This window comes from Cyanistes caeruleus, chromosome 2 (genome assembly GCF_971803275.1).
Source record: "Cyanistes caeruleus chromosome 2, bCyaCae1.hap1.1, whole genome shotgun sequence".
Classification (NCBI taxonomy): Eukaryota; Metazoa; Chordata; class Aves; order Passeriformes; family Paridae; genus Cyanistes; species Cyanistes caeruleus.
The window spans coordinates 90,750,500-90,765,837 of NC_141702.1; the positions used below are offsets into that span (position 1 = coordinate 90,750,500).

At 42.9% G+C, this 15,338-nt stretch overlaps 1 protein-coding gene across 7 annotated transcripts in view; it reads left to right on the forward strand.

The window, feature by feature from the left end:
• DAAM2 (dishevelled associated activator of morphogenesis 2) overlaps positions 1-15,338 on the forward strand; it is a 221,564-nt gene that overhangs the window by 178,817 nt on the left and 27,409 nt on the right. For all 7 annotated transcript variants that reach the window (XM_086869239.1, XM_086869254.1, XM_086869245.1 and 4 more), the window contains one exon: positions 13,605-13,689. In XM_086869239.1, the coding sequence (XP_086725365.1) occupies positions 13,605-13,689 (85 nt within the window). The remainder of the gene's footprint in view (positions 1-13,604; positions 13,690-15,338) is intronic.

Sequence of the window (15,338 nt, forward strand, 5' to 3'; positions counted from 1 at the left end):
CACGGTTTGAATAATTCAAAGAAACCAACCGGGCTGGTATGCCAGAACACATTCTTTCCTGCAATAAAACCAAGCTGAGACCCCTCATCCCAGCCTTATAAGGAAAGGTCTGAAGGACCCTGAGATAACTAAAAATATGCAAAAATAGCGATTTCTATAGGTTGTACACAAATGTTACTATATTAGTATACTTAGAAAGATTGGTTAGTTAAGGAATAGAATATTCAAAGGTATAGGTTATATAAGTAGTGGTATAGAAGAGCTCGGTCTCTTTTTTTGCTCTTTGCTCTCTCTTTTGCTCTTTTCACTCTCTTTTTTCCCGTCTCTCTTTTCACTCTCTTTTTTCTGTCTTGCTTGCTCTTTTTTTCCGTCTCCCTTGCCCTCTCTCTTGCCCTCTCTTGTTCTCTCTCTACCTCTCTACCCCACGCCCTGAAATAAACTTCTAACACTTAACTCGATTATAGAGGTCTTTGCCGTGTCTCTGACCGTCCCCAGAAAGCGTCTCCAACAGATTGGCGAGCCAGGCAGGAGCAGATCGTTTTCTTCAGCTGTAAGAGACCCTCATGGACGGTAACTAACACTTATCTGTCGTGCCTGCTTTCCCAGTACCGTGAGCAAGGACCACGCTGCTTAGCAGCGAGTTGGGCCGAAGCTCTTTAAAGTTGCAAGGGGAGTTCCTGAGTCCAGAGACGCTGAGGATCGGTGTCTTTTGGAGCTCTGGGAGACTCAGCCCCGGGATTGGAGCACAGCGAGGTGCCTGGCACCGCTTGGTGCTGTGCTGGAAAGGGGTTCTGAGCTCGCTGCAGTGTTGCAAAGCAACAGCTAGAAGCGGAGCTTGGTGAAGGAACCCGAAAAGCAGCGTCTGGAGCCGCAGCAGGGGAGCCTGGCCAGCCCCCACGAGAAGCTGGGATTGGATACGCTGTTTTCTCCGGTACTGAGGTTAGTGCGCACAAGTTTTAATCATGGGACAATCTTACTCTATTCACGACAGAGACCTCTATAAGCGACTAAAACATTTATTACGCTCTGAGTCCAATAATTTACCGAAACAAGAGCTAAAAGATCTTTTAGAATGGACTCTACTTAACTTCCCCAACGCTGACCGTTCAGCTGTATTTACTAGAGATTTTTGGGACACGGTCGGTATTAAACTCTTTAATAATATCTCACACCGCGATATGACAGCCGCGCAGATGGTCCCAGCGTGCAGAGCCCTTGTAGAACTCTTTCATAATAAGCAACAACCATCAGTGGCTGTCGCGTCGGATCCGGTCCCTACTACGCGTTTGTCCCTGGCCACGGAGACCCGAAACGTGGCCAGGCCCGTTCCGGCCCCCCGAAACTCAGCGACATCCGCAGTTTCGCGCGTCCCTTCCCCACCCCCCCCAGCCCCCGTGATTTCGCAATCTGTTCCGGTGATCCCATCCCCCTCGGCAGACCCTGCGGCCCCCGCCCCTGCTCCCCCTCCCCCTCCCGATACTGTTCCCGCCCCCAGTGTGGCAAGCGGCGAGCTCCCCGCTCCCTCAAGAAACCCCGTCTCCGCTGTCACAACCCCCGCGCTGCCCACCCCCGGCTCTGCCCTCGCGGTGCACCCCGCCCCTCCCGCTCCCGTCACCGGTGCGACCCCGCCCCTTGACTCCGCCCCTGCGCCTCCGCCCAGCGATGTCATCGTGGCTCCTCCCCCCGTCGGTGCTGTCGCCTCAACTTCACCACCCCTCCTCCCCACCGGAGAATCTCCCGCTCCTCCCCCGCTGCACCCTGCGGCCGTCATCGCGGCTACCGCTTATATTCTATCTGCGCTACAAAACCACACTTCAGCCTCTTCCTTAACTCTTCCACTACCTCCTGTCACCGCGGAGTCAGCCCCGCCGGCAGCAGCGGGTCACACCCCGGCCCCTGAGCCGACACAGACCACTGCTGCCTCGAACATCTCGTTGTTTCATTTTTCTCCGCCTCCCGTTTTGCTGCGACCCGCAGACGTTCCAGCCTCCGCTGCCCGGTCCACCCCGGGCCCCTCAGCTCCTTCTGCTGTTTCTCTCTGGCCACGCGGTCCCGAGCCGCAGCAGGTCCCGGTTCTGCCTGCCACGAGGGCCGCCACCACCGACCCTGGACCGGAACTTACACAAACGCAGTGTCAGCCACAGGTTTCCACACGGTCACAAAACACCGCGCTACTCCCGCCAGCGTCTGGTCCTGTGTATTCCCCCGATCCTCTACCAGACCCGGCTGTAATATCACCAAGAACTGCCGCTTCGCTGTCAGATGCCCCCGCGTATTACAACTGCGAACAACTAAAACCTGCTTCCCTGCCCCCGGCCGTGCCGCAGCTCCCAGAGGCTTATCCGCAAGTCCAGCACCCCGTTCTGCCCCCTGACCGTCCCCTATCGCAGCTACTGTCAGCCGACACTACAACTACAAGGCCGCCGCTACACCTGGCTACACAAAAGGTACAAAAGGAAGGGGGAATTTCTAACTCAGTATCTGCATTAATAAATACAGGAGAGACAGTGAACTATTCTATGCATGCAACAGCTAATCCCCTGACTTTACCACTTCAAAGTGAGATTGTAAAATCCGAAGCTCCACTACACATAAATTCCCAAGAATGTTATGATGATAGCCAACTTACAAACTGGCTGGAAGTCAAAAGACAAATTTGCAAAGAAGAAAACATAAACCCCCTAGCAATGCCGGTGTTATTTAGTCAGCAGGCGGGCGGTCCAAGAACATGGACAGCTATTCCACCCCAGGAGATAAAAGAACTGCGAAAAGCGATAAAGGACAGTGGCATTTGCTCTCCATATTTTAAACAACTACTGAAAAGTACACTAGAAGAGCATACTCTCACGCCCAATGACTGCAAAAATCTTGCTAGCATCACCCTTACAGATTCGCAATTTATGCTATGGGAATTGAAATGGAAGAGACTACTCAGAAATGTATTGGACAATTATAGACGTAGTAATGATCCAGATTTGCGTGCTCTCACCCTGTCAAAGCTCACAGGTGAACCTCCAGATGACCGAAATGAAAATCAGATAAACCTGCCTAGGGTAGCATTAGATGACATCAAAAAAATGGCACGCCGAGCCTTTTTGCAAATTCAGCCTGCTGGAACTTTTGAAAAAGCTTATAACCTTATTAGCCAAGAAGCCTCTGAGCCATTCACAACATTTGTGGATCGTGTAATTCAAGCTGCTGAACGCCAGTGTGGTGATGATATAGCCCGTCCAATTATGATACGGGACATTATCGAAAATAATGCTAATGCCGAATGTAAGAAGGTGATCAAAGCCCTGGGAAAAGAAAAGCCAACAGTGCCAGAAATGATAGACGCTTGTAACAAAATAAGAAGTCCACAACATGTAGCAGCAATTCAAGCAACTGAATTGGGGAGAACCTTAAGAGAGAAGCTGGAAAAAGCTCTTTTAGCACAAACATCACAAGCTGCAGTAATCACAGCTCAAGCAGAGGCACGAGATCAAAAGCTCACTGAAACCCTACTGCACATCGAAGTCTGCTGAAACCTCCACACCAGCCAGTGACCCTGCAAAAAAGAGCCAAGAAGCAGACGCCCAAGCCTGATCTACGCAGAATCTTCAAGAAGAAAGTGATCTACCAGAAGCAGCTCAAGAAAAAAAATGGAGTTCTGTCGTTTACCCAAGTGCATGTTGTTTTTATCTTTTTGTTTTAATCTGTATAGTGATAATTGTAGTTTTAATAGCTATACCTTGTATACTCCAATGCATGCAGAAACTAATGAGTAGAACCGTATCTAATATCTTAGTTATTCATAGACAAAACGGGGGAGATGTTGGGAAGGTAGAATTAGAAAGAAATTATAAATATGATTTTGTAGCCAGAAAGGCTAAGGAAGAAATACAAATGATAGCACGGTTTGAATAATTCAAAGAAACCAACCGGGCTGGTATGCCAGAACACATTCTTTCCTGCAATAAAACCAAGCTGAGACCCCTCATCCCAGCCTTATAAGGAAAGGTCTGAAGGACCCTGAGATAACTAAAAATATGCAAAAATAGCGATTTCTATAGGTTGTACACAAATGTTACTATATTAGTATACTTAGAAAGATTGGTTAGTTAAGGAATAGAATATTCAAAGGTATAGGTTATATAAGTAGTGGTATAGAAGAGCTCGGTCTCTTTTTTTTGCTCTTTGCTCTCTCTTTTGCTCTTTTCACTCTCTTTTTTCCCGTCTCTCTTTTCACTCTCTTTTTTCTGTCTTGCTTGCTCTTTTTTTCCGTCTCCCTTGCCCTCTCTCTTGCCCTCTCTTGTTCTCTCTCTACCTCTCTACCCCACGCCCTGAAATAAACTTCTAACACTTAACTCGATTATAGAGGTCTTTGCCGTGTCTCTGACCGTCCCCAGAAAGCGTCTCCTACAGGAGACTGAGGTGTCCCTGTGGAGCCTGCAAGTTTGCATAGTGCTCTGTTAATTTTGCTGCTGTGGTATTGAAAACACCACCTGCCAGGGCTATCCCACTGGCTTAGACGATTTAATGTTTGTAACAGATAGTGTTACACCCAGAATATCAGAAATATTGTACAGGTTGGCCCGGGATTGGTATTCCTCCCCAGATTTCCCTTTTAAATGCAACCAGAAAAGCTAAAAACCTTTGGGAGCTAAAATAGCATCTTTACATTCTTGCCTCTGTTTTTGCAGTTTGTTGTTGTATGGTTCTAATATTAAAGGCAGGAGTTGGGAGGAATGTCTACAGACTGAAAGTTGAAAGGGCTTTATAACCCCATTGCAGGGGGTTTTTCATTTCATATTTTTTCATTACCCCACATCTTCCTCCTTGAGGTTAGACCCTGAAGGAGATACACTTCCAGCCAAATTTTCCCTGCTTGTTGCCATGCACTTGCTGCTCCTGCAGCACACCTCACACATGTGCATGGGGGTGTGCACACATATGCAATGAGAAGGGATTTAAAACTTGTGACAAACAAAAGGAGTTTGTGCAACCCGGAGCTGCAGCCCTAGATTTCAGGTTGCCACAGTATCTGCCAGCAGCTGTTCCCAACTGACTCTTACTGTGCATATATCCCTATAGTTTATTCCCCCTTTACACTCAACCATCATGTCCTTTAAAGTAAAATAGCTGCATGGGTTGGGTTTTCTTTCCCTCCCCTACTCAAATGTTTTTGTTTTACTAACACTGTGTTTGAAGGGGTCAGATACAGCTCATATTTCATATGGTCCAACAAGCCAAAACCTAGCAAGAATGAGAAGTAGATGTCTCTTGCCTTCTTTTGCAGAGAGTCTGCCACATGGTAGGCTGGAAGGAGATGAAAATTGAATTGCTAGTTGTTTTTTGCTGACATCTAACAAATTCATAAGCCTTCCTCCCCAATCTCATCTCTATTTCCATAAAAAGATATTTCTTTCAACTACTCAATAGTAGCATCTTTCTGTTTTCATGCAGTGAAAGGATTAAATTGTTTAACAGAGTCTGGTTGATCTAAAACAAAGCTCTGTTCCATAGACCATCTTCAAAGGCTTAAAAAAGCATGAGATGAGTTTATCTCACATTACCTCCAGTAGACTATAGTTCAACCAGGACATGGAACCATCTGTTTGTAATGAGTTCATGCACCCACCAGCTTAAAATTTAGCTTTCTTAGTGGTGTTTCAAACATACAATTACTTTTGTCACACTGGAAATCTGCTCTCTCTTATGAATTTCCTGATGTCTTCAGTTTTGACCAGACTGGAGTTTTATTGTCAGACTTGTGTGATCTGGAAGAGTCACCCCAGATCCCCATGTTTCCTGCTTTCACCTGGCAGCTGGAAATTTCTCTGACTTCTCTCACCGCTATGGCTTTCCCTGCCTCTGTTATTTAAATAATGGATAATATTTTTGCTGCTCTGTTTTTGTAGCACCATTTCTTTAAATGTTCTTGCAGAACATCCCAAGATATGTATTGTTTACTGTCTTGCTCTGAAATGCTCTGGAGAGATTGAATTCTTTGAGACATCTTGCTTGGAAGAGGGCTGAATGTATACTTATGGAACTTCTTTGTGCAGATTCTTTTGAATGAATTCCAGCAAAATATTTATGTCAGTGTTCTTCTGAATAATGTAATGTGTTTGTTATTTCTGTGGCTCAGTGAGTCAGCAGTAACCTTCTCGAGAGGCTGGAAACAGTAGGAGTGCTAGCAAAATGTATTAAAACCAACAGTAGCAGAAGGCAGAATGTGACTATACAATTATAGTTTTAAATGTGAATGTGACAGTAGACAGGTACTAGGGGACAGGTTTAGTAAATGTTTGTGGCTTTGTTACTTTAAACATCAGTAACGGAGAAGAAAAAAAATGAGAATATGAAAGAGGTAAAGTATTTTTTTCACATCACTGTACCTCCTCAGTGCTTTTACACTCTTTCAGTTGAGACATTAAGGGGACAAGCTATTCAGCCAATGTCAGTCTCTGTGTACCAGCTTTGCACTGCCCCAGTCCCTGTGTGCCTTTCTGCCATGTGACAATTCAGTGCTTCCACCCTTGTTTTAAGGTAAACTTGAAGCAGTATGATAGTCATATGTATGACTAAGTATGATCAGATCATATCTTGATACAGAAACAGCTGATTTGACTCAGCATTCCTGTTCCTCAGTGTGCTGTATTGAAAAACACTGGGCAATAACCAGTGCCTGCTGGGTTCCTGGAGAGATTTTTTTGGGTTTAAATAAAGGTCCATAATAAATGGCTTTACCTGTTATGCTGAGTATGATACTCCAAGGCAAACGGAACAAGTTGGTACAATCCTATCTGAGATCACAACTAGGAACCTAAAGGTAGGGTTGTGATAAAAGATGAACCACTGCCTCATCAATATCTCATAGTAATTTTGGGATTCCCATATTTGGTCTTGCTTTGCTCCTCCTGGATCAGGAAAATAGTCATCCCCAGATCCTTCTTGGAAGGTAATTGAGAGTATTTGAATGCAAAGTTGCTTGGTTACTCATGAACTTTTGCTGAAGAAGAAACCAGGAAAGAAAAGCCTATTTCTTTCTGTACTTGCCAGAATACTTTCACAGTGACATTCTGAAAAGGCACTGGTGGAACTTTTTTTCCCAACATGTTGATATAATAGTGTAAGATGTACCTGGTAAAATGTCCCAGCTGTTGTCGCACAAAGGTTAAACCACTATTATCTTCACAACTGAGATGCTTGGGCAACTGAGGTAAGAGGATGTAGAAAGAGTGGCTGCATCTTTCTGTCTTCCGGCTGAATGTGAAGTTAGACCAGCCTGGTTCCTGAATGCTGCTTCTGAGAGGAGGCCTTTATGGGGTAGTGACAATCAGTATTCCCAAAACGTAAATATTGAAAAGCCTGCAGCTTGGAAGTTGTACAGAGCCTTAGGAGAACTCAGGAGCTAGAGAACACTTCTGTCTTAGTCACAAAGTTCAGGAATGAATTAACTAGTAGCCTGTGTGAAATGACTTGTGGAGATGGAGAATTCTGCAGTCAATAAAGCTAAGACTTGGGTGAGCTGTACAAATTTGCCTTAGGACATAGCTAAGTATCAATCAGTGCCTGTCACTATGACAGCTACTACTACTGGCATCTGTTGGGAGCACTGTAGTTCAATAGCAATGTGGTGGTTTTAAAGCACTAGTTAAGAATCACTAGAAAACTTACTCATTTCTTGCTGTGAGGTATGAATGAGGAGAAGGGCAAAACAGGCTCAAAACTTAAAAGGAAAAAGGAAAATTTATTAACAGAACTACAATAATAAGAAAACAGAATAAAACCTCCAGAAACCCTTTCCTCCCCACCACCCAACCTTTGCCTTGTCCAACTGACAACACAGAGACAAAACTTGGTGGTTAAAACAGTCCCAACTATACATTAGTCTTTTCATTAGTCTTTGGAGAGAAAGGAGTTCTCTCTTGTCATTCCATGGAGAGTTCTCCACAAGAAAACAGTTTTCTCATGGCTTTTCATTCCCATGATGGCAGCCACCTGGAAAAAAACTCTGCCATCATGCCCTCCTCCCATTTCACACTACCCTGAGGTGTGTTCATGGGCCATGAACTCAAGGGGTATTATTTTAAGGATGAGTTATTCAAAGGCAAAGGTTCTCTTCAGCTGTCTCTGTGATCATCTCTGGGAACAGAGGTTTTCTCTATTTTCTCCCTAGGGGCCAAGGGTCTTCATCAACTCTCACTTCTCTCTCTCTGTTCCAGCATCTCATGGGATTACAACTACTCTACCATCTACTCAGCTTCATCAATGGATACCTTTGCTCAGATCTACACTTTGAAATACTTCATTCCCTCCCCTCCAAATACTCTTTCATGAATTAAAGGAGTTTTTCAGAACATTACTGTCCATCTCCATGGCATTACCGAAACAGTACTTCAGCTTATTAAAGCATCTCCTCATTCCCCTTCCATCTGAGGCTAGACTCCTTCTTTTACTGGCTTTGATGGTTTATATTGCCTCTTTACATGTTCATCATTCTCGCTTTCTGCTCTCTGGAAAGGAATTAAATCTGCAGGTTTTAGCTGGGTAGTTAAAGGGTTAAAATCTGGCTCAAGCCGTGGCAGATATTCATGGTGTCGGATTTCAGCTCAGCAGTGCAGGAAGGCAGTGGATAGTTTTCGGCTGCTTTTCGGCTTGGAGCCGTCTGTGCAGGCCATGGGGCGGGCATATCGGCAAGATGTCAGCAGCCACGGCCCAGCCCAGCCTAGGGTCAGGCCCCCTGGGAAAGGCTTCAACCACCCCGCTGGAATAGGACCCGGAAGGCTTCCCGGGAGGGCCGCAGCAGAGCCTGGCCCTGGCCTGGAGCCGGGGGTAATCCTGCAGGCTCCATCCTCTGCCCGGGAGTCGTGGGAGGCTGAGCCCAGCCCCCGCCAGGCCACATGGGCCTGGGCAAGGGGAGCGGGGAATAGGAGATAGCCGGAGTTCTGTTACCTTTCAAAGCCGGAAACAAAACAAACAAACAAAAAAAAAACCCCAGAAGCTCTCGGTCTTAAGGTTAAAAGGTGGTATTCACAAAGGTTATCTTACTTTTCAATGGTCAAAAAACTGTCAGTTCTCAGAAATGGCCAGCTATTGGCCAGTTCTCAGACAGGGAAGAAACTCCCAGCAGCCTCTCTCAGAGCCCTCACATCCGTGGATGTTTTCCGACTCTTTTTCCTAAATGCCAACCTACCACAAGGAGGTATAAAACGTCCTTGATACATGATAATCAGTCCTCTTCTCCAAGGTAAAAGAAACAGTGCGTCCTTGATCCCTGTGGGGTGGGAGCTTAACGTATCTGCAACAACATTCAATTTCTCTGTTACTGGGAAAGTATCTTCCTTCTCAAAAGCTAAGAAAAATCCAAGGAACAAGTCCATGAAATAACTCACTTTTTCCTTGGAGGGGGAGATGGTTAATGAGTGACAAGCATCATTTTGCTTTGATTCATGGGAGGGAGAAATGGAGGGGGGAGGTTACTGTGAGTTAAATCAATGGGTATATTTAAGGAGGAAAAAATGAGTGAGTGCTGGATGTCTGTAAGGGAAGTTGATGTAAAACTGCAACATGTCTCCCAGTCATGTTCTGAGTCAGGCTGTTGGCATTCTCCAAGCGGATGAAACAATAAACCACTTGATGTCTGTGAGTGAAGCTGGTGTTAAATCAGTCGAGGTGTCCTGGGGAGATTAGTGATATATTACTGTGCAGAGTCAATAGAAATTATTTATGATGCCAGAGGGGAGAGAGGGATGCATGCTAAGTAGCATATCAGAAGTTATTTGGTACTTTTTGAGCTTTAACATTGCTTGAAGATTACTCAAGCAGATGGACTTCCATATACTGGCTCCAGATGTACAAGTGAAGGAAGAAGGAGGGAGTATTCTTGGTAAAGATCTTTTTCCTTCCTCATCTGACCAGTGTTAGGCTCCTGTTGAACAAAAACAGGCAGTATCTGTGCTGTAAATGAATGTGCTGCAGCTGAGGAAAGGGGCACTGTATTTTTTTCTGGTCACATTTACTTCCCTGTGTTGTGATCCCAGGATACGTGATTTCAAGAAGTGTAAATCAGAGGGAGTACAGCTTGAATTGTATGCTGTTCCAAATTGAGTTATCTCCAGCAGCTAGAGGAAGAATGTCTGGATCTGAAAAGCTTGTAAGGAAGTCATTGCAGATTTCCAATAGATACCAAAATGTCATTTCTGTAGTGTAAATTTTTGGGCCATAGTTCCACTTTAATTTTGCTGTCTCTCTCATATGAGTTTTAGGCTCTGAGGGATACCTCTTTTCAGTTTTAAATTGAAAGATTTAACACATGTGCTTTAGGTTCTTCTTTAATCAGTTCACCCATTTCTGTTTAAAAGCAGCACATCTGTTTCACATTACTGCTGGCCATCTTTAAGATCTGCTGCATGGCTGGGCATGAGTTTTGAAAATAGACAAAGAATCTTTTGATTAACAATTCTTTGGCCAGTTATTCAGGCAGTTTTTAAGTGGGAAGATCTGTGTTTTGTTTTGTGTTGTTGCTTTTGAAAGGCATCCTGTCCCAGAAGAACAAGCCCATTTTGGAAGAGTTAGATTATTTTGCTGTAAATCCTTCCATACTAGTAATTAGATTGGTAATAATCTGGGATGCACATCTGCAGGCACCATGACCCTGTTGCAGTCTGTAAGTGACCAAGTTAAATTGCTTCTCGGCAGGGGACTGGCATCCTTTCTGCCTTCCTCTACTGTGGGCTAAACTATTCAAACCAGATGTTTTTCTGCTGATGGCTGGCAGGGCACAGAATCATCCAAGAAATCAAAGTGTTTGTGTAACTCTGTCCTTGGGGCTCTCAATTATTTTTGAACAGAAGATGTTTTCAAGTGTATTTAGTGCTGATGAATGGCAGCAAAAGAGGAGCTTGGAATCCTTGGCTTCTGGACAGAATAGCAAGATCAGTGGTAATATATGCAATGCCATTGCAGTGGATATATGTCAAACCTGTTTATTGTTTGCTGCATGCCCAACACACATAGAGGTACTTCCACTGTGTGATGGGTGGTCAGTGAGTAATTGCTTGAGTAATTTGCATGAAAAACACATGAAATGCACCCTCATTATTTTTAAACTCTGTGAAAGTAGCAACAAAACTCCTCCACCCTGGTGTTGATGCGTTGCTTTATTTCATTCCCCCTCACAGAGTGTGTGCCTGTGTTACAAGTCCAATCTGCAGACTGCAGATTCTGGAAAATTCAAAGGTAGGCTCTAAAGAAAAAATAATCAACAAAATGTAGCACTTTAAAAACTTTAGGCACCAAATTGTTTGGGCATATGTGTATGTGTCTCCTAGGGACCAGCCCCACAACCACCAGTTTCAGCCATTCTCTGGTCACAGTGTTTGATTGGCTCAGGGTCACATAGCCATGGACTTTACAATTCAGTATTTAAGCCAAAAGTAACCCTTACATTTTCTGACTGAAGCTGTAGAGCTTTATGCAGAACATCATGTACTGAAGTTTGGTTTTTTGATCCAAACTAATGACTTGAAGTAAAAAGTTTCCAACCTTTCAATTATAAAACTAGTAATCCTTATATGTCATGTGAGTGTTATAAATACACATTATAATATTGGCTTTTTGCAAGTATTAAGATGAATGTTATATGTATAATGTTAGAATGGCTTTGCTGTGTGAATGTAGTTTTCTTCTCTACTGCAATTAGCAAAAATTTAGGCAAAAGTGGTAACAGTCGATATAGTATGTTTGAATGGCCTGCTGGTTAGGATAACCTCCAGTGAACAGATGATGGGGACCTGGCTGCTATCAACACTCACCACCTGTGGAAAGAAGGACCAAAGCCCAAATTAAAAGATGATAAGAAGAGAATTAAAACCACAAGCCAAGAAATGTGCATGCTCTAAAAAGACGGATCCAAGGAGTGGCCATGCTAAAAAGGTCCTTGGAAATGTAAAATAGTTAATAGAAAGTTTGAATATGCATAAAGTTCATGAATATGCATCAAGTTGATGCAATAGAAATGGTATATAAAGGGTGTTTCCAAAACACCGGGTGTGCTCTTGGCAGAGTGTCAAGCACCCAGCCATTTTAACCCTTTGCTTTGTCTTTGTCTCCTATTGTCTTTTTTATTAAGCCTTTTAAAATTTACCAGAACAGTGAATGTCGTTTTTCACATGAACATGGCCCAATTATGAACTTTTTCTGGAAATTCAGTACTTTATCTTGCTTAGCTGGTATCAGTTTTCCCTCCTTGTGGAAAGATGATATGATGACCAACTTGGAACACAATAAGAGCAATTGGTTCAGAGATGTAATATTTAAAGGATTTCAAATGTCTGTTGATTCATATTTTAATTTCTAGCTGTTGATTAAATTGGGCAATATTAAAATATTTTAAGTTTTTTAGATTTAGTAATGTTTCCTATGTGTAAAAATAAATATTTTCTTTTGCTTTTACCTAGTTCCAAAAACATTATTCTATCCAAATGCCAATGGCAATGTAAAATTTCAACATGGAACTTCCTAGCACTGAAGACTAAAACATTTTGCCTCATGTATCAGTCTGTGTCTTATTTATATTTGCATTTTCTGTTTCTACGGTTAATTATTGTTAGTAGAAGGTCCATGGAGACTGTAGACTTCAGTCTTCAAATATTTATTTTTACACTCTACTGTTTCAGTCCCAAAACTGAGATTTTCTTGTTGGGTAGCTTTTCCTTTATGGTTCACTTCAATATTCCCTAGTCTCCTGAAATGACTTAAGTATCATGTGTTGGGGTTGGTGCATTTCTTTGTTGACATCTTCTCTGAGAACCACCAAGTTAATTTCAGATATCCACCAAGCAACATCTTGGTAATCACAAATTTTGACTCCTCCTAATCTGCCCTGGATTTCAAGAAGAGACCTTGAGACTTCTTTTCTTTATTGATTCTGTGTTCAATTGTAGCTGATGACTCCTACTCATTGTACACAGATTGACAGGAGTAGGTGCTAAGGAGAGTGTAATCTTAGTACCTCAGATAACATTAAAAAGCTCCTGTTTTCAGAGCTTGTTTCACATTGGATATGTAACATGGCAGATGACAGACAGCAGATGCTGTTTGCTCCTTTGTCATCTGTCATTGCTGACAGAGTGAACTTACCTAGCACAAGCAGTTTTCTTGCAAGAAACTTTCTCAGTAAAAGAGTTCTCAGTCACATTATTTGTTACTCTGGGAGATGTTTTAATATTCACAGGTCAAGGTGTTACATGAACTCACAGTCAGAAGTCACATGGACATGAAAAGTTTTATTATAGCAAAAGAACGTAATGAGGGAGGTGTCCAGTATGGGGGAACTTAGAAGTACCTTTGATCTATGAGGACTTGATCGTTATTAATCACCATCTGATTTTTGACATTTGTTTGGTTAGCTGAAGAGGATGAAAATATATTATGCATAAAATTCCTGTCTTTAGAACTGATTTGTTCTTACTGAATATTCTAGAATAGTAACTTCACAATAGAGCTTGCTGTGGTTGTTTCATGCCTGTTTAGTGCAGCATTTCAGGCTTCCTACTTTCTGAATCATCAGTCACTTAAACTTTCCACTAATGGTACAATGTTGATACTTTTGAAAGGTTGAAGCTGTCTAATGAAGAAATCAGACAAGCAATCTTGAAGATGGATGAACAAGAAGACCTAGCAAAAGATATGCTTGAGCAGGTGAGAAATATTTAAGTCAGATAAAACATTTTCAGGTCCTTCACTGCCTTTTCTCAAGTGGATATATGTACTGGCACTGCTGGTGTTTCTGCAGATCAGAACTTGGCCCTGTCCTGTTAGTGGAGCTGCATATGAGAACATGAGAAAAGTATTTTTCCCAATGTTGTCGGGTATACCTCTATCATGTAACTGTTTCTCAGTGCAAAATTTGCCTGATTGCAGGTGGTATGAGGTTTCTTTTTATGTCCTCTCTTACATAATTTTTCCCATTTCTACTTTTTCCTGCTGATTATATTTTGTTGCTGTTGTTTGCCTTTTCTCTTTTCTTTTTCTTCATCTCCCTTCTTTACCTGCTTTTTTTGTCAGAACATGCCAGGAACCAGACCATGTAGGTCAATGGTTAGAGCCATAGGACTAGAAGGGATCTCTCAGAAACAGAAGGGGAGCCAGGGATTTCCATCCCCAGCACCTGGTTGACTGTACAGCTTGTGAGGAAAAAATCCCCACAATTACACCACCATTGCCCAATTTCAGTTTATAAAAGGTGACAGATGATGCTTTCACCAAAGCGACATGTGATAAAGTTCCTTAGGAGTGGGAAAAACATTATAATTATGAACTGTCTAATAAATGTGATTCCTTCTTTCTGTGCTGTCACAGTGTTTAATCCTGCGCAAAAAGCTTTTCCATTGTGGAAATTTATTTGTCACATTATCTGAATGACCATAGCTGCTCCAGAGGTCACTGCGGGCTTCCGATGCTCCACACCATTGAATATCACGTATTTGCAGTACAATAAAGTATGAACAAGTGGTAAAAGGCAGAGTGCTTGATATGCCTTGTGAGCCATTTTTGTGAGTGTGAGCTGAGGCTGTGGGCAGTATTTATAACCATACTAATGCACAGCTACCACCAGATATGTCAAAAATCTATCAGAGTATGAGCTTTTAAGGTCAGCATATGAATAGCAACCAGTGTCAGACACATATCCAGTGTTACCGCTGAAGATGAATAGATCACACAGACACAGGTCGAGGTGTGGTGAAAAGAAGAGCAGAGTTTATTTTTCCTCCCAGGATTTATACGCTTCTGACCACGGCCCGGGATTGGATGGTCAGGATAACACTTTCTCACTGCACTGGCCATGAGAGATGCCCATCACAAGACGTGTAACAGAAAGAATGTACACATATCTATGTTTACAGTTACTGCCTTGGGAGTAACTGTAGTTATGTAGTTACATAGTTTAAAAACTATGTTAGCAAGCTCAGAAGCTGAATTTTCAGGGCAACAATCCAGTTGCTTGGTTATTGTTTTATTGTTTCATCAATGTAGGGCTTATCCAAGAGAGATACATGAGGCTTTGCGTATACTCTACAATAGGCACAATGGGTACTTCATTGTTTGGGACACATCCTGCCCTTGTTTCCACCAATCTAAACTCCAAATAGTGCTGTGGGAATCAAGTTCTCTCTGTACTTCCCCTTCGGTAAGTTGCAGTAGCACTTGGCCTTTAGGATTTTGAAATGGGAAATTCCCCATAGAATTAAAAATTAATCTTAGTGGGGTCAGTGAAGGATAAAGACAGAACAGCAAGCAAAGGTTTAGAAGAGGTCAGTTTTGTAGACACAGCTGCACTTTTTTGAAGT